General features: G+C 36.1%; 2 protein-coding genes and 1 non-coding gene across 3 annotated transcripts in view; all 3 read left to right on the plus strand.

The window, feature by feature from the left end:
• The first annotated feature begins 1,494 nt into the window (after positions 1 to 1,494).
• On the plus strand, positions 1,495 to 14,849 carry mfsd13a (major facilitator superfamily domain containing 13A). Its single transcript, XM_020918214.2, has 9 exons — positions 1,495 to 1,632; positions 5,230 to 5,480; positions 6,912 to 6,991; positions 7,669 to 8,118; positions 8,541 to 8,658; positions 8,731 to 8,827; positions 10,527 to 10,698; positions 12,119 to 12,312; positions 13,686 to 14,849. Exons 2-9 carry the CDS (start codon positions 5,313 to 5,315, stop codon positions 13,934 to 13,936), a joined length of 1,530 nt encoding a protein of 509 aa, XP_020773873.2. The 5' UTR covers positions 1,495 to 1,632; positions 5,230 to 5,312; the 3' UTR covers positions 13,937 to 14,849.
• An 863-nt stretch (positions 14,850 to 15,712) lies between these two features.
• Positions 15,713 to 15,825, plus strand: LOC129407954 (U5 spliceosomal RNA). Its single transcript, XR_008631789.1, has one exon. It is a non-coding gene; the product is annotated as a U5 spliceosomal RNA (small nuclear RNA).
• Positions 15,826 to 18,953: 3,128 nt separating this feature from the next.
• Positions 18,954 to 27,219, plus strand: part of arhgap27 (Rho GTPase activating protein 27) — a 58,769-nt gene continuing 50,503 nt past the window's right edge. The window contains exons 1-2 of the mRNA XM_020918129.2: positions 18,954 to 19,220; positions 22,772 to 23,581. Coding sequence (XP_020773788.2) covers positions 22,838 to 23,581 — 744 coding nt within the window. The 5' untranslated portion in view covers positions 18,954 to 19,220; positions 22,772 to 22,837. The remainder of the gene's footprint in view (positions 19,221 to 22,771; positions 23,582 to 27,219) is intronic.

A 27,219-nucleotide genomic window follows, 5' to 3' on the forward strand; every position in this document is an offset into this window, starting at 1 on the left:
GGCAATTAACTAATCCATATTCACCAGTGTAATGAATCTGTAATTAAAACCTCTCACGCTCAGAAATCTATTGCATCAATAACAATAACTGAAAAAATAAAACGTACGGTGAATGAATGCTTATGACAATATGAGCTGTATGAACAATAAAAATAATTGAAAAAAAGTCTTAGTATTGTAGGTTGACGGATTGAACTTAAATTCTCAGTGAGGCAATAGTGCCCCCTATTGAATACAATGGGATTTGAAAGGACTAGGAATAGAATTTTTATGCAAATTGAATTTATTTATTTATTTAGCCTAATAAACACAGCCCTTGTAATAACATGTCTTATGCTGAATGACTTGAACCCCCTTTACTTCAATAGATCTGTTTATTTATTTATTTATTTTTATGTAAAACAATATTTAATAATTTAAATATGCTCACTCGTCAACCAGCCAATGTATAGTGGGAATGTGGGTAAAATGTTTCCTTCTTTGGGACAGACACAATGGCAAGGATCAAACTGCAAAGGTAAGTGTGTACCTCTATCAAACATAAGCTGTGAGCTACTGTCACAAAACCTCACCATGTCCAAATTGACTTTTCACACAGGGCCCAGTTCAGGAAAGAGGCCCTCCAAAAGTGTAATGTGAATTCATCATCAGAGAACATGTTGTACTGTACCAAGACAGTTTGTGCCCAGGGCCCAGAATCTTCAATTACACTTCTGTACATTTCAAACTGATGGATGATCTTAGTTTGTTCTAAGTATAGACTGTATATAAAAGAATATATATGTACATGTTGGTCTCAAGTAATAATATTTGTATGTCATAAATTATTGCTTAATTTATTATTGAATTAGGCACTCGCTCTCCAAGTCTCTTCTGTTTATTTTAGTTTTGATACCAATTTTAATTCAATAAGTACTTGATAGATGTTGTATTTTGATTATTTTTAATTAATGTATTTGTTTTATATTTTTATTAATTTATCTATTTTATGTATTTATGTATTGACTTTAATTTATTTTATTATTTTTTTATTCATTCATTTAATGTATTTAATATTATTATTTTATTTACAGTAAATACTCGACAGATGTCGCCCTTAGTTTATTTCTATTAATTTCTCTTTTTCTTTTAATTATTATTTATTTATTTACTTATTTATTATACTCGGTACTCGGTATGTAGATGTTGCTCTTTATTTATTTACTTTATTTTATTTTCATAATTATTTCTTATTACATTTTAATTATTTTTTTTCTATATGTATTGATTTAATGTATTTATTATTATTATTAAATTTACAATAAGTACTCGGCAGATGTCACCCTTTATTTATTTTTATTCAATCATCTTATCATCTTATATTTTATATATATTTTTTATTTTTTATACATTAATTTAATGTATTTATTGTTTAATTTACAGTAAATGTTCGGCAGATGTCGCCCTCTCGCGATATTACTGTAAATCTGTAGAAAATCCGTCTCAAACGAGACTCGTACGTCAGCGTGCGGCTCGTGACGTGGACTTGCTCCTAAACCCAGACGCCGCTGTTTCACTCGCGGATCCAACAAGTTAGCTTCCCACTGCGAGACCAACACGACCTCGTACTCCGGAAAACGGTAGATTTTCACGGTATGTAACAATAATATGGTTAAAATACAGAGATGTCGATGGAATCCGAGTCATTTGGTAGATGCGCTTTCAATTGATAAGAAGCTATCTCGTAAACGTAAACGATCCATGGATCTGAAGCGATCACTAATGCTGGCTAACGCTAGGAGCTGCTAACTTCTACAAAGCAAAATATAACCGTGTTATTGTTGATTTTAGTTCATAATGGGACTATACGCTTTTTGAGAAGGTAACTTATTGACTACTAACAGGAAAACCGCTATCTCCACTGGTCCCCTTCCCCTTTCTCACCATCCTGGTTAATTTTTCACTCGTGTGTAGATTCTCAAGCAGGAACTTACTATTCTTTAGAAATTCAACATATTCTAAGTAAGTTATAATTGGGAATTCCAAAAGTGATTGCATTTTCGCATATTCTAATGTGTAGGAACATTTGTACTACTTGATTTGTCTCTGTCTGTTTAAAATTATAATTGCCCAGTCTATTTTGGTTATTTTTTTTCTCTCATTAACTCAAAATTGTACTTGCTTCTTGCTTCTTAATTCCACTTTAGACTGTTACTTGTTTGTGGTGTGCATTGGCTTACGGAGTGATCACAACAGGTGCATTTGACATCCAGCCAAAGCCAAGAAAGCAGCTTTGACCAATATAGATGTCTCCGATCTGCTCTCCCACACTTGTTTAGGTGCAGTATCTGAATGTTGCGATGAACTATGCCAAAATAAAACACACAGGACCAGCCGCTTGTATGTGACAGGGCTTTGTTTGTAGATCCTGGTCACACCCCAGGAGGTTTGAGGTCTATCTGGTACACAGTGGTATGCTCTTTCCTATATTGTCACAGTACTGTGGGCTATATCTCAAAGCTATATGTTGGCTATCAAAACATTTGAAGTGGCTACTCTGAGTTAGTTACTTTTGTTTTAAAGTTTTGGGTAGTGTTTATCTAACTGTAGTTTCCATAGCAGTTTACTCATTATGATTTTATTTGTATGGCGTAGTATAATTTTAGTTCCTTTTGGTTCTCTCTCATTTATAATTGCAAGTTAAAAGCTTAGGTTGACATTTGGAGATCATGTGAAAAGAAACAGAAAAACGCACACCAAAATTCTTGTAGAGGTGCAAATGCAAGCAGCAGCAAGACAAAAGAGAAAAAATTTATAGCACACTCAAATGGCTGATGTCCAAAAGGTTTTTTATTTATTTATTTAACGTTTCGGGGGGGAAAAAAAAAAAAAAAACCTTCATCAGATATTTTTGTTGCTTTTCCTGCTCTGACGTACTGCGGTCCAAAGCAAGAAAAATAACTGACAAAGGCTTTTTTTCCCGAAACGTTATTTAAAAGTAAAAAAATGCTTTTGGACATCGGCCATTTGAGTGTGCTATGCATTTTTTCATGTTTGTTAGGAGATCCTGTACCTCAGTTAAAAGTTTTTCTTTTTTTTTTCTAATTTCTAATTTGTATGAAATAACTTGAATATGTTTTCTGTCTGACTATCCAGTGGTTAAAGAATGATAAAAGAAGGATTATTACTGTAGCAATTTCCATTTTAAAACAAAAATATCCTAACTTTTGTCCTAACAAAAAGTTTAAATCCATGGATCACATCTTTTGCATCCAAACCACTACATGATAGTACTTGAGCATTTCCTCAGTACTTGGCATAGTGCTATTTTCTCCTGGTAATTATGTAGAAGAGTAATAATTTGCTCCTTTTTGCACCTCCGCATAGCATGTTGCTGTAGTTTTATGACTAAGCTCACCATATTGAACGTGGCTTTGCTTTGGGGAACTATGAAGTAACCCCCTCTGGTATGCTCTGGATTCGCCTCCCAAGGGCACTTACTGTTTTGAGGGCCACAGCTGTGACTTCAAAGTGTTACAGTCAGACAAAGACTGACTGCGCAAAACTAATAAAACTGGAAATGTATCTTATGACTGTGTCGGGGTTCACAGAAACGTGCCAAAACACATCTGTTAAATGTATTAGATGAGGTGGACTAGGTAACTTTCTGGTGAAGGATATGCTTGTTTCCATGGAGCTGTTATTGCTTTGTCTGGAAATGTGCCTCAGTATGGAATTACAGTAAACCTCTCTATATCCATGGAGATAAGCTGGCCAAGTTACTGCTCAGATCTGTGGAGAGGCGGCCCCACTGACACTCAGAATGCATGTTTTTCAAGGCATTCCCTGAGCAGTAAAAAATGTAATGACATAAAAGCTAGATAGATAAGTTTAAAGCTGTACTCTGGAAATACATTACACAATTACACAATAACATTTTCACAGATGCAAGTAGATGACGAACAGCCTATTCAGTTTTACATAGTGCACCTTTTAAAGAATCAAAAAAATGTATATAATTACTCAGACACTGCAGATCACTTTATACTCTTGTTTGAAAGATAATGCAAGTTTGTTGTTCATTTTAAACAATACTAAAATTTTGCATATTATCAAAAGAAAATATGCACTATATATACTAGTAAAGGTTGTCTTGGAGTGCATCTGACATAAAACCTAACGCACCTAGATCATTTGATATAATTACCTTAAAATTAATAAAGCTTTGTGTCCTAGTTTGTTCTCGCACACCCAAAATCTAATAATATCTAACACTGTATTATGCCACACTTTTAATATCCTGTATTTTGACACCAGGAGTAAAATAATAGAAACCTCAGTTATTCGAAAGTACCCTTCTAAATTAGAGCACTCAACCTGGGAATGGGCCAAGATTAAATGGTTGGCGGTAATGAAAGTATTTATATTGTTGTGACTGATAATTGTTTGTGATTACTGAAATATGTGTTGAACATTTTCCAACCACAGGTTTGCTTAGTCATTGTTCACACTTACGTACGCACTGCATTCAAATTATTTGTGACTTAACCCAGAACTAAACCAGGAATTAAACTTAACTTGAACTTAATTAAGGATTGGACTAGAACAAAACCTGGTTCACCTCCAAACTAAATTAAGATGAAGTCAGGAGTGTGAACACAACCATATTGTAATGTTTTAATATCAACAAATATCTATCATTCTATTATTATTGTGTTTAATTTAGTTGTGCTTCTTATTTTTTCCCTGGTTTCACTTTTCACCGTCGTTTGAACTTCTGTGACTTGAAATTCAGGATCATTTTACTTCTACCATGTCAAAGAAACACCTCATGCCATCAGAACTAGCACATGGACACTTTAAAACATAATAAAATGAACTTTTAGATTGTCTGAAAACTCTAGAAACAATACAAAATGTGATTAATACATTTAGGGGTTTGATTTCCAACAAAAAGGGTGAGAGTGACTAAAACTGTTGGCTAATGCTACCTAACTTGTGACTGTAATTTGATGTGTGAAAGATTTGCTGATTTGCACACAAAGCAGGTGACCTGTTGTACTTCCAACTGAGTCAATTCTTTATGACCAGATTGTGTTAAAACAAAGCTCAAATTTAACTCTAAATGGAGTAATAGAGCTTCAAACTGAGTAGAACCTCCAGATAGTGTCACGCAAAGGACTGGTGATGATATCTGCTGCAAAGGATCAGTTGTTCTTGATGTTAAATTGTCCTAATTTGTTTTGTCAGGTTATGAAGTGGCGATTGTGCTGGTGTTGAGATGGTTTCACTGTGGCTCAGAGAAACCAGGGAGTGAAGAGACGGAAAGAAGAATGGGCAGGAGCCTCTGGAGCTTCTTCACAGGAGTTTTCTCTACTTCAGTGCTGTATGGCTCTTTGGCCCTGTTCATCTCTATACTGCACAATGTTTTTCTATTGTACTACGTGGAGACTTTTGTATCAGTCTACAAGATTGATAAAGTGTCCTTCTGGGTGGGAGAGGTAAGCATATCTTTATTTATCCACTTAGTTTAGCAAAATATAGGAAGTTTAAATAAAAACAGACTCTTGTGAGTTTTTAGTCTTGTTATAATGTTGTTACTTGGTCTAAAACATAACAAGATTTGTGCTCTGTTTCATTCACATACGTTTATGTAACCCTTTTATTATTACTCTGTCTACTTCTCCAGAAGGTGTGTAGAGTTTAAAACCACAGTGGAGCACTTCCTGTCATAGCACTTGGCATCACAGATTGTTTCCTCTTTGAGAGAAGAACTTAGTGTAAATATGCAGGATTTATTTGTTAAACATGTGCGAGAAACAAAACAAAACTCTGAGTTTGTTTTTAATGAGGAAACAACATCATAATAGATAAAAAATGTGTGCAGTGTGGTCCCTTTAAGGCCATTGTACCAGATTTTTACATTCTTGTAAGCAGAACTACTTCATTTGAAACAGTTTGCAGTGGTCCAAAGTTATTCCTCACTTACTTTATGCATTCTGAGCATGCACATTTCACACCTCTCAGAGACCAGCCATGACAGTAAAGATAACAACTAGTTGGCTAACAATAAAACACTTTATACACTACCACTTTCATTATGTTTACTTTCTACATTTTAGATACATACAGAAGACATTCAATATATGATGCAAGATATATGGAATTATGTAGCAAAGAAAAGTTAAATAACTCAACAAAATGCATTATTTATCCTTTTTATAATCATATTCCTCAAAGTACCCCCCCTTTGATGAAGTTCCTAAAATGGTTTTAATTGGTTTTCACAGGGTCAGGAAATGCTGAAAGTGCAGAGTAGTGATCAAAGCAAAGGGTGGCTATGTTTAAAGTTCTAAAATCTAAAAGTTTTGCGTTTGTTTTTTGTTTACTACATTCCATACATGTCATTCATAGTTTTGATGCCTTCACTGAGAATCTGCAATGTAAATATGTAATATAATCATGGGAATAAACAAGAACCATACATGAAAAACTGACTCCAAACTTTTGACTGGTAATTTAATTGGAAACAGACAGCAAGCAGTAGACATGTTTTGACTCAAGAGCAGCTTTACAATATATCTGTACAGGGGTACATTTTAACATTATCTATACAAACACAAAGTTACAATAACAGTAGGGCTTGTATTTGTTTACATTAGTGGAGGTAAAACCGGTTTGGCCTCCAGCGTATGGCAGAATAGCTCATGACCAGTGGAAAAATAAATATAAAATGCGAGCCCAAAATTGTCCACAGACCTGAACCATGACCGTGTATGTGCAGTGCAGTAATAATTTGTAGTGAAATGACTGTACATGCACCATGTGAATGAATTTAAAAAAAACTGTCTTTGTAGAGTATGTCTTATAAGCAGCACTAAAGTTATACAAAAGCAAAGGTTACTAACTTAGATTTTTTTTTTGTTTTTCAGGCGATTTTCTTAATATGGAACAGTGTAAATGACCCGCTCTTTGGCTGGTTGAGTGACCACTCCTTCCTCAGCTCTCCCCAGTAAGTATTTAAACTATTTATTTATAGTTTTTTTTCTTCTTCTTCTTATTTAAATTTAGACTGTCTTATGATGTTTAGTAAACAAAACTGCTCACATCCAGTTGTCATAATATTATTCAAATATTGTGCGTACAGTGAAGAAAAAGAAATGAAGACATATTTTCTGTTGTGTGAACCTGCATAGCTCACATACCTTTAGTTCATTGCTGTCTGAGTTGGAAAATCTTTATCTCATTTAGCTCAACATTGAACACGTATCCCAGTGTTTTAAATATTTAAATACAATTATGTTTTTATAGTAATTCTTTACAGCATTGCAGATCAGTCTTAGTCTAAGTTTGATTCAACTTTTTTTTTTTTTATATAGCCATCGGAACAGCAATTGCGCCAAGGCTTGACAAAATTGTAAAAATTGTAAGTTAGAAAATCAAACTATGACGCAGTCATGGGCCAACAACAGAAAAACAGATTAATCAAGTAAATGGAGGACTGTCCCAGGGTGCCCCCCATCTTTAGACCCTCCTTGGCAAGAAAAACTAAAAACAAAAAAACTGTGGAGAACTTATAAACTTATATATTAGTAAAATGAACAGTCCCAATCCACTGTTGAGTTGTTTTGATCTCATCTTTAAATAAAGTTATTGTTATTTATTAATGCACATATTTCCCTTCCACAGGTCAGGCTCTCAGATAACATCCCCAGAAGTCGTTTTAAAGCGCCTCAAAGCCCTCTCCAGAAATGGCCCCCTCTTCGCTCTGTCCTTCTTGGCGTTCTGGGTGGCGTGGGCCCGACCCGGTCTCCAGTTCTTGCTGTGCTTGTGCCTTTACGACGGCTTCCTCACCATGGTTGACCTCCATCACAGCGCCCTCTTAGCCGATCTGGCCGTGTCCGCCTCCGACCGGAATAGACTCAACTTCCACTGCTCCGTCTTCAGCGCGCTCGGGTCAATTTCTGTGTTTCTCTCCTATTCATTCTGGGACAAAGAAGACTTCTACTCTTTCAGACTGTTTTGTGTGGCCTTGGCAACATTTTCTGTGCTGGGATTTTTCTTTGTGTCCCGATTGTTGCGTCACCGTTTTCAAAATGAAATCCGACCAAGACAAGATGAGACCCAAACACTAAATGAGTGCGTTACATTTTCTGTATTTATATTATTTTGTTGCTCTAAAGGTGCATTGTGTAACTTTGTTGGTGGAGGGTCTATCAAACGCTTTTCTCCATGGAGACGTTATTGCTTTGTCTAGAATGTTTCACAGTGTGATATTAAACATTTGAATCATAATGGAGGAACCAAACCAGAGCAAGTTACAGGTTAGATCTGTGGAGAGACTACCCTGCTCAAAGTCCGAACGCCTGTTTTTTCTAGGCATTTTTGAACTATAAAACCACCTGTAATTGAATAAATGTAAGGTACAGTTGTTACTGTGAAACATTCTTGGCAGAGCAATGACATATCAATATAAAAAGGCAGGTGACAGACCTGCAGCCCAAAAATTACATCCTGCACCTTTTAACTTTTGTGTTTAAATTCTTTATTTTGTCTCCCAGGTTAAGTGTGAATTCTCCCCATAACCAGCCAGAGAAACCTGTCACTGTGGGGCAATACCTGAGGCAGCTTTCCAGACACAAAAACTTTTTATGGTTTGTGTCAATGAACCTTATTCAGGTAATTTTTGTTTGTATTATTAATCAAAAAATGCTTGACAAATTAACAATGTGTATATTTCCTCTTTTCCAGGTTTTTCACTGCCATTTTAACAGTAATTTCTTCCCCCTCTTCTTGGAGCACCTTTTATCTGATAATATTTCTGCCTCGACAGGTTCAATACTGCTCGGTAAGATCAGATAAAAATTGTTACAACTTGAGTCACATTTTTATGAAGCCCCTAAAGTTCCCTAAAAACAAGTTACAATCTTCTCTGCACGAGATAGTTTACATTTTTAGGGAACTTTATGGGCCTCATTATGTGAAAATGTAATGGAGAAGTATGTCAATTTTAGTGCAAGTGAAGTCAATAGGAGCCATAATCCATTACATGAACCCTACATGCTTTTATTTCAAGGTGCACATTTTTAAGCAAATGTACATTGAGAAATTGCTTAAATTAAATTATAATTAAATTGGCTTAATTGAAACCTAAGTTGGCTGAAAAGTTAAATATTTTAGCCAAAGCTCAATGTCATATCCATGCAGTCATAGTTTGATCCAGGTTTACGTTCTATTGATTACGCAATTTTCTGATCTATATTATAATGTTGTCCTCATCATAAACAGACCTTGAGTTGTGTTTTGTTTCATTCACACATCTTCAACACACAAACTCTGCAAATTTAGGCTGATTTCTTATCCCAAACAGAAAACACTCAACTTGTGATGTCACGTGGCAATACAGGAAGTGCTCCTCTGTGTTTTTAAACTCAATACTAGAGGTCTGCACGGGACAGATTTTTCAGTCCCACTCCTGCACTGTGGATTCCCGCTCCCGCAAAAAATGGTAATTTTCAGTCCCACTCCCGCCCGCATCTGTGATATTTTGTCCTGCACCCGCCCGCACGTCCCGTAGGATGGGAACCTTTGCTTTCTTAAGCTGTATAAAACACAGAGAAGCGAAAGAAATTGGGCTGCATATGGGGGGAGGCACAGTGGGTTAGTCCTGGTTTTAACCCTGGTTTAACCCTGGTTTTAGCCCTGGTTTTAGCCCTGGTTTAGCCCTGGTTTAGTCCTGGTTTAGTCCTGGTTTAGTCCTGGTTTAGTCCTGGTTTAGTCCTGGTTTAGTCCTGGTTTAGTTCTGGTTTAGTTCTGGTTTAGTTCTGGTTTAGTGGCATAGCCCGCGCGACGTACGGGACGAGGAGGACTGTCCACGCGGCGTACGGATGGGTGGGCTCTCCGCGCGGCGTACGGGAAGGTGGGCTCTCTGCGCGGCGTAAGGGAGGGGGGACGTCTGCTGCTTAAAATGTTTTTATTAATGCCAAATAAAATATCCACTTTACACTCATATTTAGTTTGCAGGACTGCAGTTTTATCATCCCTCCCGCCTACTCCCTCGTTGTGCAGTCTCACTCCCGCCTGCAGTGAGCTTTAAAAATTTGTCTCGCGCAGCACTGTTTTGCGTCAGGTCCCTCAGGTCTGCAGGGCTCTATTCTATACACCTTCACTAGGATCATTTAGACAATTTTAGCCCTGGAATAGACCATCTCTACTGACCAAAAGGGAAAAGGTAGCTGTTGATTTGAAAACTACATAGTGAAACAGATTTTTGAACTTTAGATAAGTAGACAGACTAATAGTAAAGGCTTACTCCGTGTGAATGAAACAAAACACAACTCCATGTCTGTATGTTTTTGATGAGGTAAGAACATTATAACATGGCTTAAAGCTCACAAGAATCAATTTTGTGTAATCATGACTAGTTTTTTAGCCTATCGTAAGCAAATGTACCATGTACGTTTGCTTAACTTAACCCTGAATGTTGCATGTTCTTATTATTTTACCCTACGCTTATTGCTCTGTGCGTTTATTTGCTCCTTTTGCAGGCATCTCTTACATTGCCCCTCATCTGAACAACTTGTATTTCCTGACACTGTGCCAGCGCTATGGGGTTTACCAGGTTATTCGCTGGCTGTTTATGCTCAAACTGGGACTTAGCCTGGCTATGCTACTAGCAGGGGCTGACCACATATACCTGCTCTGCATCTTTATTGCTAGGTATGAAAATATGCATACACCAGCACCATAGACTGTATATATAAATGGATTTAGCCTAGCCACCACGTTCCAAATAGGAAGTGAGCATGGGGGCACTCCTGGCTCCATCGAATCTGGTTGTAATTCACTTAGCATTGAAAAACTGTCACCTCTTTCTGTAACTGCAGTAGTAGTGAGCCTCGTCATTTTGGTCTTAAAGTGTTCATATTAACCTGTTCTACATGATCACCACCTCATCAAAATATTTACTTTTTACAACAATCACGACAGGATTAACCCACAAATCAAAGCACTTCTCTCTCATTTAAATTGTTTCAGATTCACGTAATATACAAAATACTGCTTAGACCTACTTTGTGTAAGGATGATTATGCTTGAAAAGGTAACAATTACTAATCTACCTCCCCTTGTTTTTCAAAAGCCTCCACCACAAGTGTCAAATTATAGGAAATTACACAAATTATGATTTGATTTTTCTGTTAGCGGTGTCTGAATGTGCAGTTGTATTTCTTCACATTCTAGACTCAGTTGCTTTTTATGGTGTAATATTAACAAAGCAAATGTTTTTATAGCTGTTTTTAAAGCCTGGTTTAATTTGTAATTTCCTCTCATGGTCTTAAAGAGGTTCTTGTGTTCATCAAAATGAATCCTTGAATTTGGTTTTCAAGTTATTGTACAGAAACTATGTTTGGGACCCAAGCCTTCTCTATGTTGTTCTCAATAGTTTTTTGCCGTTTAAGTCCTAAATCTTGGTTGATCCTTGTTTTAGATCTGTTTTTATTCAGCTCTTAAGTATCGACGACAATATGGTTAGAACCTGGTTGAGCCCTGCAACATGACATGGTTAAGACCTGTGTTAGTCAGACTGTAGGTTTACTTTTGTCCACAAAAGAAAACTGAATCACTTCTTCAACCTAAAAGCCACTTTAATATCAACTGTTTCTGTCATGTGATGTTTCAAGGTGCGTTCATACATGTACTTGTTTGAGCCAGTTTAATTCTGTTTAATTAGTCCGGGCTTAGTCAGTTCAGTTCTCATTTTAATGTGGTGTTTCTACAAGTGTGAACGCACCCTGAAAGCTCACATTTTAGTGTAAGTTGGCTTAGTTTTTGTTAGATGTTATAGACAAACTTTATTGATCCACAAAGGAAATTATATGGACACAGTAGCTCACACATCATTTTATTATAACAACACCAAGGAAAAGTATTAATGGTATAAATAACTCTAAGTAGGAAAATGCAACATAAATGTACGTATACTAGTAAAAAATATTTAAATATAGTAATACAAATATATCTCAGCTGCATACGAGAGGTCGTAAGGGGAAACAGTGCAAAAATGAAATAATGACTGACATGACATAGGTTTATCTACTACATAATATTGTCTCTTTTCTTTTTATTATCTTCCCCGCAGTAATCGCGTGTTTACAGAGGGAACCTGTAAACTGTTGAAGCTGGTCATCTCCGATCTTGTAGATGAAGACTTTGTTCTCCACAGACGGCAGCAGGCCACCTCCGCGCTCCTCTTTGGGATGGTGGCGCTGTTGACCAAACCCGGACAGACTTTCGCTCCTCTTATTGGCACCTGGCTGCTTTGTGTTTACACAGGTACAAATATAGAAACTGACACATGCTGACAGTGTCCTTGTGGCGGCGATAAGGCTGTAGCATTGATCTGTTGTGTAACATTAAACGTGGATTGCGTAACCTTTGTGGTGTAAGGTAGGACACCGGCTTGGATCCTTGGAGATGTTATTGTTTAGAATGTTCCACAGTTATTGTTTATTTTGTGAGCAGGGTCATCTCTTCACAGATCTGACCTGCGACTTGACCTGATAATGACACCTTCTTATCTACATTTAATGCAATACATTGAAGCATTCTAGACCAGGTAGAAATCTACATAGAGACAACCATGTGACTTACCTTCCTCCATCAGAAAAGTTACGCTCTGAGCCGAACTAATAGTGAAGAAAATGAAACTGCAAAGGTTGAAATCATAAACAAGAGATGCATATAGGTTTTGAACAGTTGGAGAGTCGTCTTAGTTACATATAGTGATGCATTCTATTCCAAGTGATGTTTTTACGATAAATTATGTGTTAGGAAAGTAACAAGTTGTCTTATGTCTTTATCTTTTAAAAATACATTTGACTGAAGAAGTGCAAGATCTACAAGTTTAATTACAGGCAGGAATAACACCTCCATCGAGACAAGCAGGTGGAGAAGTAACATAGTGCATCTTTTAAGCAGAAACAGAAGTAGGATTATCAACAAAGCACTTGGTCTAAGGTATAGTTGAAAGTACACAATTGATATAGAAGGCCTACTTTATATATTTCTTAAGACTCTTTAAACTACAACAATATTCTTACTATTGTTGTTACTATCTCTACTTTTGCAGCTGTTGTCATTTTATCCTCGTTCCAGACTGTAGCTCTTTGAAAAAGGAGGAGGAGTTGAAACCTGAGACTGAGAAAGGGGTGTCACACTTAGACTTTTACCGGTTAATAAGCTCAAGTTTCTCTTTAGATTATATAAATCTTTTGCCTTTAAGTTAACATTTCCATGAAGAGGAACAACATGATCGGTGCCCTACCTTTTGAGTGAAAATAAAAGTAACTCGTAGTAAACATAGACTGATTTAGTGCCACTTCCCTAAAGAAGTTTTACTTATTGTTTAGCCTGAAATGTTCCATTAACCATATCCATCTAGCATTTATGCAGTTCTATGTATGGCTGTTCCTCAAAAATACAATAATTTCTTCTGTGAATATGGGCATCTCTCCACAGATCTGAATCGTAATGTAGCGTAATCTGTAGCCTGCTTATCGCTCTTGTGACGGATGCTAAGTTTAAGCAATACTGTAGAACATTCTAGACAAGGCAGTAACATTTCCATGGAGACATCAATTGGCAGACCCTCCACTAGAAATGTTACACAATGCAGCTTTTAATATGAATTTACCTTTTCGTTCCAGGTTATGACATTTTCCAGAGGCATCCTGAGCAGGACTCGGTGGTCTCATTGCCTGAAGTTGCCTCCGCTCCCGGGACGCCCCCTCTGCGGATTGGCTGTTTTTACATGTTGGTATTTGTGCCTATCACCTGTGCCATTCTCCAGCTCACTGCCTGGTCACGCTTCACCCTCCATGGACGAAAACTGCAAGGAATAAAGACTTTAAGACAAGGAACACAGCAATCCCACCTAATCGATGTCAAAGCTATTTAAAAAACAAACTAGCAGAGTCGAAATTGCACATAGACACTTTTAAAATGTTTCATTCGACAGTTTATCAGATGTTAAAGGTGCACTATGTAACTTTTTTTTTTGCTTGTTTCTATGGATATGTCAATGCTCTGCCTAGAATGTTCCACAATGTGACATTAAACAGGTCTACCTTACATTTATTCAATTACAGGTAGTTTTATAGCTCAAAAATACCTAGAAAAACAGACATTCTGACTGTGAGTGTGGTTGCCAATCCACAGATCTGACCTGTAACTTGGTCTGGTTTGGTCTCCATGGTGATAGAAAGGTTTAATACCATACTGTGAAACATTCCAGAGAAAACAATAACATCTCTATGGAGAAAAGTTACACAATGCATCTTTAACCTATATTAAAAAAAATACCCTTATAATAGTAACTTACAGAATACAGAAACCTGCCTTAGTTTTGATACTAAATATTGACTTATATTTATATTTGAGAAGATGACCAAAATACTTGTACAATCATATTTGGATGTAAAAGAAAGGACCAAGTCTTTAACATTTCAGTATGGGCTAAAAAACATTGCCATTTTTTTTGTAATTAAAACATTAGAAAGCCCGTAATTCTTTAGTCTGTGAAGATGTTTGTGTTGAGATGAAATAGCGTGAAATAGGGCGTCGCAGGGATCTATTGTTTTACTATTTATTTACATTAACATATCTAGTTTGTATGGTGAGAATTGTGTTTTTGTACTTTGTCCAGTATTGGTCATGTTTTTTGCACATCACTGCCATCTGTGATACTTCTAACACATTCTTATTTTTTACATATGTCCTATTTTATGATATAATGACTTTAATTTTTATTTTTGCATATTTTATTACAACGATTGTGGTGTCTCAATAAACATTCAACAATCTTTAAGAAATGCTTGTTGTTATGTCATGCTGCTGACCATAAAACTAACTCATTAACTATTTTGAAAACGAGAAAATAAGAGTCCGCTTTCCACAGATGACATTTTTTTTAAGGTAACCTCACTTTTTCATTGCTTAGTCATAACATATACTCTTAAACAATGCTATTTTCTGCTTTTTATAAAGAAATACAAAATAAGACTGCTTTCCACCCACGCGCGATATGGATGTCCACTGCGCATGCGTGTGCCTTTTTTTTTTTTTTTTTTTTTTTTTTTTTAAGTTTTTGCGGTCTGATCTTTGACTTCTTTCCACGAGTATACATTTTATTATCTAAAATTGGAAAACTTTACTGTCGGCTATGAAAAGCGGTATTACAAATCGTTTTCTCAATTGATAGCTTTATGTAGAAATAATACGTTTTATATTTAATTAAAGTAAAGGCGTCGCTTCCCATCATGCACCGCGGCAGTTTCGTTAGTCTACTTTGTTTCACCTGTTTAGTCTATTTGGTTTTATTTTGTTGTAGTAGGGCTTAACTTGTTTGAGTTTTTGCAGCTAAAAAAAACACATTTATTGCGGCAGAGTGTTTTAACATTCATTGGTCAACAGTGTTTTTTTTTTTCCCTTAAACTCTTTATAACTTTAACTCAACCACACGATACGGAGGAGAACATATAAACTTAAGTCTTCATCAGATGTCGTGTCAAATAGACTCTAAAGTTCTAGATGAAGAGTTTTGTTTAAAAGCAACTAGTGTTTTATCTGCGCTCCAAACTGCAGCGCTTTGAAAAAAGGGGGAGGAGTTGAAACCCTGATAGAGAAGTGTATGTTGGGGAACGGGGTCTCACACTTAGACTTGCTGAAGTCAACGCACTCATGTTTCTCTTCAGATCGTATAAATCTTTCGCCTTTTACTAAAGATTTCCGTGGAGAGGAACAACATGAGCATTAACTAATTTTTTGATGCCCTGCTCACGCGGGGCTTCCATTCGTGTGAAAAGTCAATATGAGCGGATATGATCTCTCTAAATCGGTTTTTAATGAACCTAACGTTTGGCCGTGTTACTCACTCGACGTGGGAAGTTAAGACTGTATGAAAGTCTGCAGTGAGATTATTGAGATGCAGTTGTTCACACATCACGATAAAATATAAAGAGAAAGAGTAAAAATATAAATGTTAATAATAAATTCTAAATAAGTTGCAGAAAAGAGCAAGAGACAGGTGTCAAATAAGACATAATTATATAATTGTAAATATACAAGTCAAAATGAAATAGATAAGTAATAAAATAGAAATATAAGGGAGAGTTGTTGTACAGTTGTAAGGAGTATTATATGAGCGTAGTCCTGTATCTCTCACTGAGTGGAGCTGTAGGAGCCTGTTGGAGATTGGACTCCTCTGTGCCTCTGTAGTCTGGTGCAGTGGGTGGACACAGCTGGTCAGGCTGGCGCCACCTAGTGTCTCCTTTAAATTTAACCCTCACGCTCTCCTCGGGGTCACATTAACCTGAAGACTTTTTTTCCCCCCTTCCCGCTCTCTTGGGGCGGGTTGGTCAGACCCAAAAATGTATTTTCAAATAAATTCTCACCAGGTGAGAAAATAAAGTTTTTGGTCTGATTGACCCGCCCCAAGAGAGAAGGAAGGAAAAAATAATTTCTTCAGGTCAGTGTGACCCTGAGGAGAGAGCCTGAGGTCAATTTCTCTCCAGCGACTAGATGAGGAATCGGAATACACTAGATCAGGGGTGTCAAACTCATTTTGGTCCGGGGGCCGTATCCAACCTACTTTGATCCCAAAGGGGCCGGATCAGAAAACCCATGGCATATATACCCCAAAAATAACAATAAATTCAAATATTTGTGCAGAGAAACACAAATCTATTACAGAAATCTTTTTTAATTGATGAACTCTTTCTTTTACAAAATATTATAATATTATGAACAACCTGAAACTTTAAGAAAAATGCAATTTCAACACAATGTTTTAACATGAACTTGTATGCAAATAGGAATAAGTCCATTTTACTTGAAAAATCCTGCACTCGGCTCCACTTTTCTTATTTTGGACATTTTGTTGATGAGGGTGTCACGGTCAACAGTCAAAACGATCGTCCTTTAAGAGCGTTTGGAAAGAGACAAGTCTTCATTTGTGCTGCTCTGGTGGGAGGGGCCATGTACAGAGGCGCTGGAGACGCTGCTATGCTCAGCACCGCAGAAAATGACCAATATTTTAATAGAAAATATAATTAAAATATTTGAGTAGAAAATTAGCCAAGGGCCAAGTTGAAGGTCTTGGAGGGCCGGATCCGGCCCCCGGGCCGTTTGTTTGACACCCCTGCACTAGACAGTTCGCAAAAACCCTGGAAGTGTGAGTCCAGGCACCAGCCAATCAGGATTTAAAGGCGGAACAAAGAGAATGTTTGGTGAATTTGATCAATGGGAAAGATGTTATTGTCCTTCTTCCTACAGGATTTGGGAAAAGCTGAATATACCAGTTAACCCCGTTAGTGGCGCATTACATACATCACGACCAAATAGCAGCGATTGGTTAAATAAAAAAAGTACCTGCCTACCGTCGAGTGAAGGAATCCTAATGTTGTGAGACGGTTTGTATGGAGTGAAAACAGCTGATGAATCAGACTAGGGCGCAGCAGCTCCCTCATCACAGTACTATAATAACAAAGAATAAAATATAAAGTAGTCATAATAAATACTAAATAAATAGCAAAAAGAGACAGGTGTCAAATAAGACATAATTATATAAATGTACATGAACAAGTCAAAATGAAATAGAAAAGTAAGTAATAAAATATAAAATTGCAGCTTTATGTAAGAGGTCATAGGAAGACAGTGCAACAGTGATATGATGACTGACTAGGGTGAGTTGTTGTACAGTGGAACGGCATTGAGTAAACCGTGTTCAGTCTCTTATTGCATCACTATTAACTTCAATTAACATCAACATTCTCTTATTCATTTATTTATTTACTTATTTATTTACTTATTTCAGATACAAAATTAACATGTTTTATAATTTTACCTCATACATGGACTAAAGCCGCATTGCTTTTATTTTACAGGTGCTTTTTTTAATGAATTTTTTTTGTAAAGCCACCTCATTTTTTCATTGTTTAGTAGGGATGTAACTATATCCAAATCTCACAGTACGATATTTATTGTGATATTAATTTGAGGTTAATATAATTGTAGATAGGACACCTTTTTTGTTTTTAAAATACCTTGAGAAGATTTTGGTGTGAATTATTTCCGTCATAATCCCAAGAATTCAAATAAAAAACATATTTCTTCATGTTGTCTGCACTGAAATGAATCATGGGATATGTAGTTCCTGATGTTTATAAGATGTTACTACTATAAAACCATGTATTTAAGCAAAGGAACTTGTAATTTGATATATTGTGACAGCCCACGATATTATTGTGAGACTTTTGACGATACAATATCACGATATTTTGGTTATTGTTACATCCCTATTGTTTAGTCATAACAAATACTCTTACCAGCTTGTCAAAACAAAGCTATTTACTGTTTTACAATAAATTTTATGCAGAATTGAGTTGGACCTCCACAATATTTTCAGTTTCTCATGTAGCCCCGTGGAGGAAAAAAGCGTTCTAGGTCTACATAAACTATTTAAATCATTAATCCACATCCACGCACAATTACCTTTTGCAATATAGCACTTTAAAGTAGAAATAGGCAAAACATTTAAAGTTATTTTTCAGTTAATGTGTCATACAAAACACGTTGTCATGAAGTAACATTTCGGGGAAGCCTTGCCACACGCGCTCTTAATGGTTCGAATGGAATGCACGGATGGATAACTACTACACTGACAAAGAAAACACAACTGCAATCATGACTTTAACTAACAATTGTGCTGTCTGATTCTTTAAAGTGTAAATGATCTATTGTCACGTGTGTTTTATGAAAAGCTGAGGACCTAATAATATCTAATTTAAAACTGGAGTTGAGTCAGGCTTCTTCTTTTCGTGATGAATGAAAAGTCATGAGTTATAACATCATCAAATCATCAAGTCATTACATCCAGTCATTGCTAGTCCCACTGATCCCCACACAAACACTGTACGAATTCTTTACTTGGAAATGTGTTCATGTGTGACTTCCCATATCATGTGGGTTTAGTGAGTGCAGTCAGCTCTCACCCACATTCAAAATAGAGATCGGTAAGAACAGAGAGAGAACAGGAAACAGTGCAGCTCTCGTATTCAGATAGGACAGTAGACTAGACTCGTAAGCTTCATAACTGCAACTCCTAGATTAACTCCTTTAGGTGTGTCAACTTTGTTTTCCAGACTTCAGATGACTAGACACAGCCGACTGGAAGGGCAAATAAGGTAAGTGCATTTTTTTATTGATCTCGTCTTCATTAATAACAATATATGCACATAATACATACCCTGTAATGGCTTTAGTGTTAGGCTATTCATTTAATTGCTTGTGAAATTACTTTTTAATGGTATTATGTGAATGGATTTATTGTTATTGCATTTTTTATTATTTTATTGACATCACTGGTTGCTTAGAAATCTATATATATACATTTGCAAAAGTTAGAGAATTGTAAATTATATTCAGGAGACACAATTTTTTACATAATCTATTTCATTTTAGTTCAGGTTTACTATTACTGTTTAACTCTCGAAATGAGTGTTCAAAACAATACACTAGCACACCCACTATCATATCCTCTTTTCCACATATGCTGACATTTAAAGTATTTTTCACTTGTATTTTGTCCAGTCATATTGTTGTAAGCTGTAGAGTGGTGTAGCTGAGATTGCTAAATGATGCTGGGCTGCGTTGAGTCGGTGCAGACTTCCTGTTTTGCGGTCCAGAGCTTTAGTCTGCTGCTTTAGTGGCGTTTAGCCTTCACTTCAACAGCAAATGGAAGCTACATCCTGTCTGTTTCTTGGCATAACACCGCCTTTGCTCGTAACGCTATAGGGATTGTTGTTATTTTTATCTCGTCAGAATCATACCTCGAGTTTTGTTTTGTTTCATTCACATGTTTGAGTAAATCTGCATTATTATTCTGTTTACATCGCCTGAGCTCAAAATGCTCTGTTAAGTAGAGACTGGCAATTTCAAGCAGAGGTGGTGCTACCATTAGGCAAAAGTAAGCGGCTGCTTAGGGCCCCCAAATTTGGAGGGGCCCCCAACCAATTGCCCTCAGTGCCAATAACGCCTGAAGCCTCAGAGCAATTAGATTTTCTCTCAATATGACATTAAATCAGAGTAGTTTGCTTTTAAACAATAATCATAAGAAAAATAATAATCATCATCTGTAATGGATGTAAACAAAAATGTACTTGTACTAGCAAAAAAATAAAACTACTAAAACTGGACTCGAGTCAATCAATATTTTTAGGACTCGAGACTTGACTTGATAAAATAGACAAAGACTTGGGACATGACTTGGACTTGAGTCCTGTGACTTGAGAAGACCTGATGCTTAGACTAGTTGATAAATTAACTGTTTTTAAGCACTCTTAAATCTTAATTATTTCTACTTTGATCTTAATAATTTACCCTCTTGTCAAGACATTTAAAAAGGAAAAATGTGCATTTCTACAACTCTTATATAAATACTCATATATAAATATACAATGACTTTTTAAGTACAATTTAGTTTAAAAATTATATAAACTGCAAAAATCTATGATATATTTGGGACTTTGGTTTAAAGACTTGAAGTGTCTTGAAGCTCAAAGCAGACGACTTGGACATGACTTGGACTCGTGGGCCAGTGACTCGAGACTCAACTTGGACTTGCCTGTATTTGACTTAGGACTTGACTTGGACTTGAGGTCAAAGACTTGAGACTTACTTGAGACTTGCAAAACAAAGACTTGGTCCCACCTCTGCTTGGTAGGCTCCTTAACTAATAAGACAAGTTTCCAATCCACCATAATTCAAATAAACAGAGATGTGCAAGTCTCAAGAACAATGGAAAAACAGACAAGACAATAAATATATTAAAAAAAAAAAAAAAAAAAAAGATTCATTATAGTGAGGGCCCCAATCTCAAACTCCCCTAGGGCCCTCAAATTACTAACTCCACCACTGATTCCAAGGCTAAAATCATCCAATTGATTCTAGTGAAGGTGTGTGAAGTTTAAAAACACAGTGGAGCACCATGTACTACCACATGACATCACAAGGTGGAACAGTCTTTTGCACTTGTTTGCACGTTGAATGAAACAAAACACAACTCCATGTATGTGTTTGATGAGGAAACAACATTATCACATAGATCAGAAAATAGTGTAATACTGGTGCTTTAAATATCAAAATGAAAACCAAAAGTGGGTAAAATGCAGCTCTAGGGCAGTCAGGGTGTAAAGTAAGTGTAGAGTTGAAGAGAATATAGTTTTGAAATACACCAATTAGGCCTGACTTAGCTGTTTTGGTTAAAGGTGCACACATATCCACGGCTGTCCTGGGTGCACTGACAGACGCGTGGCCCCAGTCTGCACCTACATGACTCTTTCACCCATTCACACCAGTGACTCAGCTGTACTGAAGTTTCATAAAGACGATGTGGGCAAAGTGTCTTGCCCAATGTACACTAACAGTAACCGGTCAGGGGTTAACACTGTAACCGCTGAACCGTTCTCACCTTAGAGCAGTGTGTGAATGTTACACCTTCAGTCAAAATATTGAAGGGTCGCTATGTTTTGCCTGGGATACAGAATCCACACTTCTTCAATACTTTAAGAAGATGTGAGTCTGCTCATCGGTGAATCACAGTTTTTAGATGGGAGAGATTGACAGGTGGATCAGTCAATCAGGGACACGCATGGCTCATCCTAATTGGAAAAATAAAGGGGAAAGAATATATAAAAATCATGATCGAAGCACTAAATTCTGTTAACCTGAGGTGAGATAAATTGGGTTTTATTTGTAAATAATGTGACCAATGAGCTCCTTCATTTAACATCTGATAGTAGGATCGTTTTTGTCCGGCTTGAGGAGGGCGTGGGGACCAGACTGATTTCAATCTGGATAAAAATATAGAGATGTCATTATGGATCTGCCCAATTGAGCACTAAGTAACTTTTGTGGTTGAGAGTCAAGCACTTTCTCGTCTCCATGGAGATCGTATTGCTCCACAAATGTTCTTCAGCAAACATGTCAAACTCAGGCCCAAGGACCAAATTTGGCCCACAATATAATTATATTTGGCCCACGAGATCATATCAAACATGTATTAGAGCTGCCCACCGGCTACAGATAGACTATAGAGACATTATTTATTTAAAATGTTGTTATTATTATTTTATATTATACTTGCTCTGGATTCAATATTTAAGCAAAACTATTATTAAACATTTATTTGAATAAGAAAAGGTTTAACATTACATATCTCAAAAGAAGAGAAAACATGCAGATGTTGTTGAAATTTTTCAGTAAATATTTAGTTTGGCCCACAACTTAGTCCCAGTTTTTAATTTTGTCCCTTTGTGAATTTGAGTTTGACACCCCTGCTCTACAGTATGATATTATGTATGTTCTCTAGACCAAGTTTCAGGTCAGAGGTACAAGTTGAAAAGCAAATCCACTTACAATAAGAATGCAAATAATTTAAAAATAATATCTCAGTGGAACCAAGAAGGTGGCTGTCCCAGTTAGAAAAATCACACAGATTTAGACTTAGACTAATATTATTGATCTACAGGGGAAATTATTTAGACAGAGACAAAGAGCAAAAATATAAATGGTGATAATAAATACAAAATAAGTAGCAAAAATAGCAAGAGACTGGAGTTAAATAAGGCATAATTACAATAGTGCACAGTGTATTTTTTGTCTGAAATGAAAACATTTACATGACAGCAAGTTTGATTCCGATAAAGTCAAATTAAAACATGTTTCCTCTTTTCAGTTTCAGGATGTTGAACAGCTTTCCCTGACCACATCTGACCCCACATCCACAAATCTGAAGTAAAGCATGGAGGTAGTCAGCGTGGAGCACGAGTTTGAATACACCACCAAAAACGGCCGCCACATCTCCATCAAACCCAACGAGAGCTTCCTCCTCATCGCCAAAACCAACGAGTACTGGTGGCACGTGCGCAAAGACCTGGACTCCAAACCTTTTTACGTCCCTGCACAGTACATGAAGAATTCCCAAGTGGACAAAGAAAATGCAAAAGATACAAGTGTTCCGAACAGCACCGAAGAGAAATCTGAAAAAAGTGCTTTGAAAGATAAAAATAGTTTGATGCCACCGAGAAGCTCATTCGGACAAAAATATAGGTTTTCAACTTTTGGATTGTGTCTGCCAGATGACGATCCAATAGACCAAGTCCCTCCAGTTCGAAGTATTAGTTTTACACATAACTTAAACGAATCCTCTTCAAATTCTGATGCTCGTGACTTCAGCCTGTATGCTAAACCTCAGCCTAAACTTGAAGACCACAAACAGCCAAAAAACTCTGGAAATGAAGAAGTGAAACTGCAAATGCAAACTGTCAAACACAAGCTAGAAACAATGGAAGATGACAGCTTTGAATTCCCTGACCCCCCAACACCTACTCTATTTACTGAAGAAGGATTACCAAATTTTAACCAAGAATCTGAGTCTAAACCTGAATCAAATGAAGCACAAAAAGATGGAGTTATAAAGAAAAAAGAAACTGGGAAAAAGAGTGAAACAAAAGCTCGTCCTGCAGCCCCACCACTCAGGAACAAGGTAAGAACGATGCAGTGAGATGTTTTGGACACCAGATGGCGCAGTTTAGCTACAAACATGCTCTAAAGCGCAGTACAAAGTAGGTTAATTCTAGGTGTAAAGAGAGATGAAATATTGCCTGTTCATTGTTCTTTGATTTCTTTGCTAAGAACATGTTTGTTCATTTCCAGATTACATTACAATAGTATTACAATAGTAGTAGTAGTAGTAGTTGTAGTAGTAGTATAGACCTACTCATGAAAGGGTGTCACAACAATTTTACTTAGAAATAATAATTCAAATATCATACATTTACCTACATCAGTGTTTCCCAAACTTTTTTTCTGGGGACTCATATTTTAAAAGTCTCAAACCTTCGTGACCCAAGACCCAAGTAATATTATTCATAAATCACAAAATGAAGGTGGATTTCAACATTATTGAACATTAATGAGGATATTTTATTGTTGACTGAGTGATTGTGTCTCTGAACAATTAGTATTACTCAAGTTTTAAACAATAAAAAACAATAATTGAAGCAGCAATAAAGGATCCAGAATCTATTTGGACATTTTTTCTTTTCAACATTCAATTGAACCAGCAATATTGGAACAAAATAGTCAATAAAATCATTAAAAAAAATATTAGAAATGATACAAAACATGTCTTAACATTTGAATATTTCTAATGAGATAGGTGGGCCTGTCTGTGTTTTTGTAGTGTGCTTTAGTCCGGTTGCAGGAAGAGCCGCGGCAGCAGCAGCACATCAGGCACAGCATTCAGTCTGTTTCTGTGCTTTGTCTTTGTTTTTGTGAGCACAGAAAATCCCAATTCACACATGTATGTAATAGTGCAAGGAATAAGAATAGAAACACTGACCCTACTGAGGACAGGATATTCTGATGAAATGCTGATCCAGAATGACGAGGTCACAGATCAGAACTGTATACTGCAGACCTACATGAAGATCATGACAAGGCAAGGCTGAAAAATATCTCTTACAACCCACCTGAAGGTCACGACCCAGTCTTTGGGAAACAATGACCTACATAATATCATCACTAAACAACATCATTAAATTCATAATCATTGGTTATTGTTCATGCATCTAAATTAGAATTCACAAATAAAATATTCACTTAATAATAATAATTAGGCTGTTAACTAACTTTAAAACACCTTAACACTATCTTTATAATACCTTAACACTAACTTTACAACACTTTAACACTAACTTTATAACACCTTAACACTAACTTTATAACACCTTAACACTTCTTTTATAATACCTTAACACTAACTTTACAACACTTAACACTTAACTTTAACACCTTAACACTAACTTTATAACACCTTAACACTAACTTTTAACACTTTAACACTAACTTTATAACACCTTAACACTAACTTTATAACTTCTTAACACTAACTTTATAACTTCTTAACACTAACTTTATAACTTCTTAACATCTTAACACTAACTTTATAACATCTTAACACAAACTTTATAACACCTTAACATCTTAACACTAGCTTTATAACATCTTAACACAAACTTTATAACACCTTAACACTAACTTTATAACACCTTAAGATATTAACACTAACTTTATAACACCTTAACACTAACTTTATAAAACCTTAACATCCTAATACTAACTTTATAACACCTTACTGCTAACTTTATAACACCTTAACACCTTAACACTAACTTTATAACACCTTAACATCTTAACACTAACTTTATAACACCTTAACACTAACTTTATAAAACCTTAACATCCTAATACTAACTTTATAACACCTTACAGCTAACTTTATAACACCTTAACACCTTAACACTAACTTTATAACACCTTAACATCTTAACACTAACTTTATAACACCTTAACACTAACTTTATAAAACCTTAACATCCTAATACTAACTTTATAACACCTTAACACTAACTTTATAACACCTTAACATATTAACACTAACTTTATAACACCTTAACACTAACTTTATAAAACCTTAACATCCTAATACTAACTTTATAACACCTTACTGCTAACTTTATAACACCTTAACACTAACTTTATAACATCTTAACACTATCTTTATAACACCTTAACATCTTAACACTAACTTAATAACATCTTAACACTATCTTTATAACACCTTAACACCTTAACATTAACTTTATAACACCTTAACATCTTAACACTAACTTTATAACACCTTAACACTAACTTAATAACACCTTAACACTATCTTTATAACACCTTAACACCTTAACACTAACCTTATAACACCTTAACACTATCTTTATAACACCTTAACATCTTAACACTAACTTAATAACATCTTAACACCTTACTACTAACTTTATAACACCTTAACACCTTAACACTAACCTTATAACACCTTAACACTAACTTTATAACACCTTAACACTAACTTTATAACACCATAACACTAACTTTATAACACTTTAACATCTTAACACTAACTTAATAACATCTTAACACTATCTTTATAACACCTTAACACCTTACTAACTTTATAACACCTTAACACTAACTTTATAACACCTTAACACTATCTTTATAACACCATAACACCTTACATTGGTTTATTTTTCTTTTGTAATAATTCTCTCATAATACATCATGGCAAATACTATAATAAAGCACTAGTATCTGCTGGATTTCCACAGACTACATAATAACCAGCAGACAGAGCAGCATATTGGTTTTCAAAGTTTCTGCTTCAGGATAAAATGTGTGGAACTTGATATGAGGCTTCATGGGTGGAGTGTCTAGTTGTTATTGTAACCAAAACTTGTCTAGCACGAGGTTGCCATCTCATTGAAAACAGCTTATTTGTTGTAATTTTTTTGACTGATTATATTCTTAGCTTTTAGATGATTATATATATTTGGTTTGTCCCAGATGCCTATGGTCTGGGCACAGTTTTTGCAAAAGGTTCTGATTTGGTTCACTCTGGACTTCACCCGCGCCAGCTCATCAGCATATGAATGACCGCTCGTCCCTTTCATGGGAAAAGAGGTGTTTCTAACATACCACAGCACAAGCAGCTGATCTGAGAGAGCCGGGTTTAACTCTGCAGAAGTTTCGACTCGTTCAAGAGGGCGTGTATGTATTTACTTTACTACTAAACATTTTGCATGACGGTGCGTAATTTGGATAACCGTGCTTTGTGAGGACAAGTTATGTGCTTAAAAAAGAGATATTCAAGTCAAGTTTGGTGTTGCAAAGTTTCCTGAGTGCCATGCAAGACAGTTCCAAGTCTGAAAACTGGTTAGGAACAGGTTGTAGCGGCTTGGTGACTTACTGCCAGAGGAAAGGAAAGAGTTAAAGAGAAAGCTTTGGCGGGCCACTCCCAGACAATCCTCCAGCTGCTACCTGCGTCTCCCGAGCGCCGATATCCTCCAAGGGAATAGACTACAGAACAGTTATCGCGTCTCTGCGTGAAAAATATGATATATATACAAGTGTACAGTCCATTCATAGGTGTCACGTGTGCTTTTGGATGTTGTTGGTGGTGATACGGGACTTTAGATACAGGTGAGTTTTACGGAAGTCGCTCACGTTCTGCACCTGTTGCAAGGTTACAATGCGTGACCTGCGATGCGTAAATATTCATAGAAAAAACGC

Source organism: Boleophthalmus pectinirostris, unplaced genomic scaffold (assembly GCF_026225935.1).
Source record: "Boleophthalmus pectinirostris isolate CB_2022bp ecotype Guang Dong unplaced genomic scaffold, ASM2622593v1 HiC_scaffold_14, whole genome shotgun sequence".
Classification (NCBI taxonomy): Eukaryota; Metazoa; Chordata; class Actinopteri; order Gobiiformes; family Gobiidae; genus Boleophthalmus; species Boleophthalmus pectinirostris.

Excerpts from the sequence above, each read along its gene's own strand:
- mfsd13a (XM_020918214.2), top strand. The coding sequence starts at position 5,313 with ATGGGCAGGAGCCTCTGGAGCTTCTTCACAGGAGTTTTCTCTACTTCA. Across the intron at positions 6,992-7,668 it reads TCCTTCCTCAGCTCTCCCCA|GTCAGGCTCTCAGATAACAT; the intron begins GTAAGTATTTAA and ends TCCCTTCCACAG. Across the intron at positions 12,313-13,685 it reads GCTGCTTTGTGTTTACACAG|GTTATGACATTTTCCAGAGG; the intron begins GTACAAATATAG and ends TTTTCGTTCCAG.